Here is a 2,390-nt window from a genome sequence, read left to right as displayed (position 1 = left end):
CCTCCCCTCACCCCTCTATTTATAGGGGGAAGGGAGAAGGGGGCCGGCCCCCTAGAACCCATCTAGGGGGGGTGCGGCGGCCAAGGGGAGAGGGGGAGAGGGTGGCTTGCCCCCCAAGCCAAGGGGGCGCCCCCTCTAGGGTTCCCCCCTCAACCCTAGGCGCAAGGGCCCAAGGGAGGGGGTGCGCCCAGCCCACCAGGGGCTGGCTCCCTGCCCCACGCAGCCCATGTGGCCCCCCGGGAGGGGTAGCCCCTCCCGGTGGACCCCCGGAACCCTTCCGGTGGCCCCGGTACACTACCGGTATGACCCCGAAACTTCCCGGTGTCCGTTTGACAACTTCCCATATATAAATCTTTACCTCCGGAACCTTCCGGAGCTCCTCGTGACGTCCGGGATCCCATCCGGGACTCCGAATAACATTCGGTAGTCACATACTAGTCTTCCTAATAACCCTAGCGTCACCGAACCTTAAGTGTGTAGACCCTACGGGTTCGGGAGACATGCAGACATGACCGAGACGCTCTCAGGTCAATAACCAACAGCGGGATCTGGATACCCATGATGGCTCCCACATGCTCCTCGATGTTGTCATCGGATGAACCACGATGTCGAGGATTCGATCAAACCCTGTATACAATTCCCTTTGTCAATCGGTACGTTACTTGCCCGAGACTCGATCGTCGGTATCCCAATACCTTGTTCAGTCTCGTTACCGGCAAGTCACTTTACTCGTACCGTAATGCATGATCCCGTGTCCAACACCTTGGTCACATTGAGCTCATTATGATGATGCATTACCGAGTGGGCCCAGAGATACCTCTCCGTCATACGGAGTGACAAATCCCAGTCTCGATCCGTGTCAACCCAACAGATACTTTTGGAGATACCTGTAATGCACCTTTATAGTCACCCAGTTACGTTGTGACGTTTGATACACCCAAGGCACTCTTACGGTATCCGGGAGTTACACGATCTCATGGTCGAAGGAAGAGATACTTGACATTGGCAAAGCTCTAGCAAAACGAACTACACGATCTTTTATGCTATGCTTAGGATTGGGTCTTGTCCATCACATCATTCTCCTAATGATGTGATCCCGTTATCAACGACATCCAATGTCCATAGTCAGGAAACCATGACTATCTGTTGATCACAACGAGCTAGTCAACTAGAGGCTCACCAGGGACATATTGTGGTCTAAGTATTCACACGTGTATTACGATTTTCGGATAATACAGTTATAGCATGAACAAAAGACATTTATCATGAACATTGAAATATAATAATACTTTTATTATTGCCTCTAGGGCATATTTCCAACACTACTAACCAATCACAAACTTGCTCCCCTGATTTTTAGGGAGGGTGGGCCGCCTCCCCATGTATTGACCAATCAAATTAACCCTGTTTGTAAAACCTTGTAACTCGTTTGTACGTGTAGCATTACTCATAAACATGCATACACAATATTTAACGCCCCAGACTGGGGTATGTCACCGTCAAAGAATCAATGAAACCACAGCCAGACTGGGGTATGTTCACTCCGTTCAAGTCTAGAACCGTCGGCCGCTGCACCTCCTTCCATTCTGCCGCCGTTCGGACCTCTCCCGCAGCACGGACAACTGGGCTTCCCATACGTCCCTGGCGAACCCATCTGGCCTCGTCGACGCCCGGCCGGTCAGCTGAGCGTCGTACTGCACCCTCGTGGCAGGGTCGGACAGCGTCTCGTAGGCGCGCTGGAGCTCGACGAAGAGCTCCGTGGACTCGGCCCGGCGCGACGGAGGGCACACGTCTGGGTGGTACTGCAGCGCCAGCCGCCGGTACGCGCGCTTGACCTCCTCCGCGCCCACGTCCGCCGAGTGCTCCAGGGACAGCACCTTGTAGTAGTCGCCCCTGCTCGGCGAGCGGACACCCGCGCTCGCGGCCGCCGCCGCCTTCACCCTGCAGTTGCAGTGGCCGCTCCTCCGGCCAAAGCCGGCGCCGAAGCTAGCAGGCTTGCCCGCGCACCTCAGCGTGGCGGAACTGGAGCTGGCGGTGTTCATGGACGGCTAGCTGATGAAACAGCGGAGGAGGAAGAAGAAACCTCTTGCTGGTCAGGTGATCGTGATCAGAGCGAGCTGTGTTGTGGCGGATGGCGATGTTGGAGAACGAACGGAGATACCCATAATATATAGGCGATTGGAAACCGATCGAGGATGAGACAAACGAGGCGTGCCGTTGGTTTGCTGTACGCGTGCGTTTGTTGCACGGGCGCCCGCGGTTATTAACGTCGCCGTCGCCGGCGATCGAGCCGCAGTGCAACTTGCAAGGTGGTGGTGGACCGGTGAAGTGGCGCCTTGCGGAGCCAGGGGACATGCTGGGCCGGACGGTAAGGTTTAAACGTTAATTCT

General features: G+C 55.6%; 1 protein-coding gene across 1 annotated transcript; it reads right to left on the bottom strand.

Moving 5' to 3' along the window:
- Positions 1-1,352: 1,352 nt before the first annotated feature.
- On the bottom strand, positions 1,353-2,116 carry LOC123116110 (chaperone protein dnaJ 20, chloroplastic-like). Its single transcript, XM_044537116.1, has one exon. It carries the CDS (start codon positions 2,040-2,042, stop codon positions 1,554-1,556), a length of 489 nt encoding a protein of 162 aa, XP_044393051.1. The 5' UTR covers positions 2,043-2,116; the 3' UTR covers positions 1,353-1,553.
- Between the last annotated feature and the right edge of the window lie 274 nt (positions 2,117-2,390).

This window comes from Triticum aestivum, chromosome 5B, assembly GCF_018294505.1.
Source record: "Triticum aestivum cultivar Chinese Spring chromosome 5B, IWGSC CS RefSeq v2.1, whole genome shotgun sequence".
NCBI classification, from domain to species: domain Eukaryota; kingdom Viridiplantae; phylum Streptophyta; class Magnoliopsida; order Poales; family Poaceae; genus Triticum; species Triticum aestivum.
This window is presented reverse-complemented; position numbering and strand designations above follow the sequence as displayed.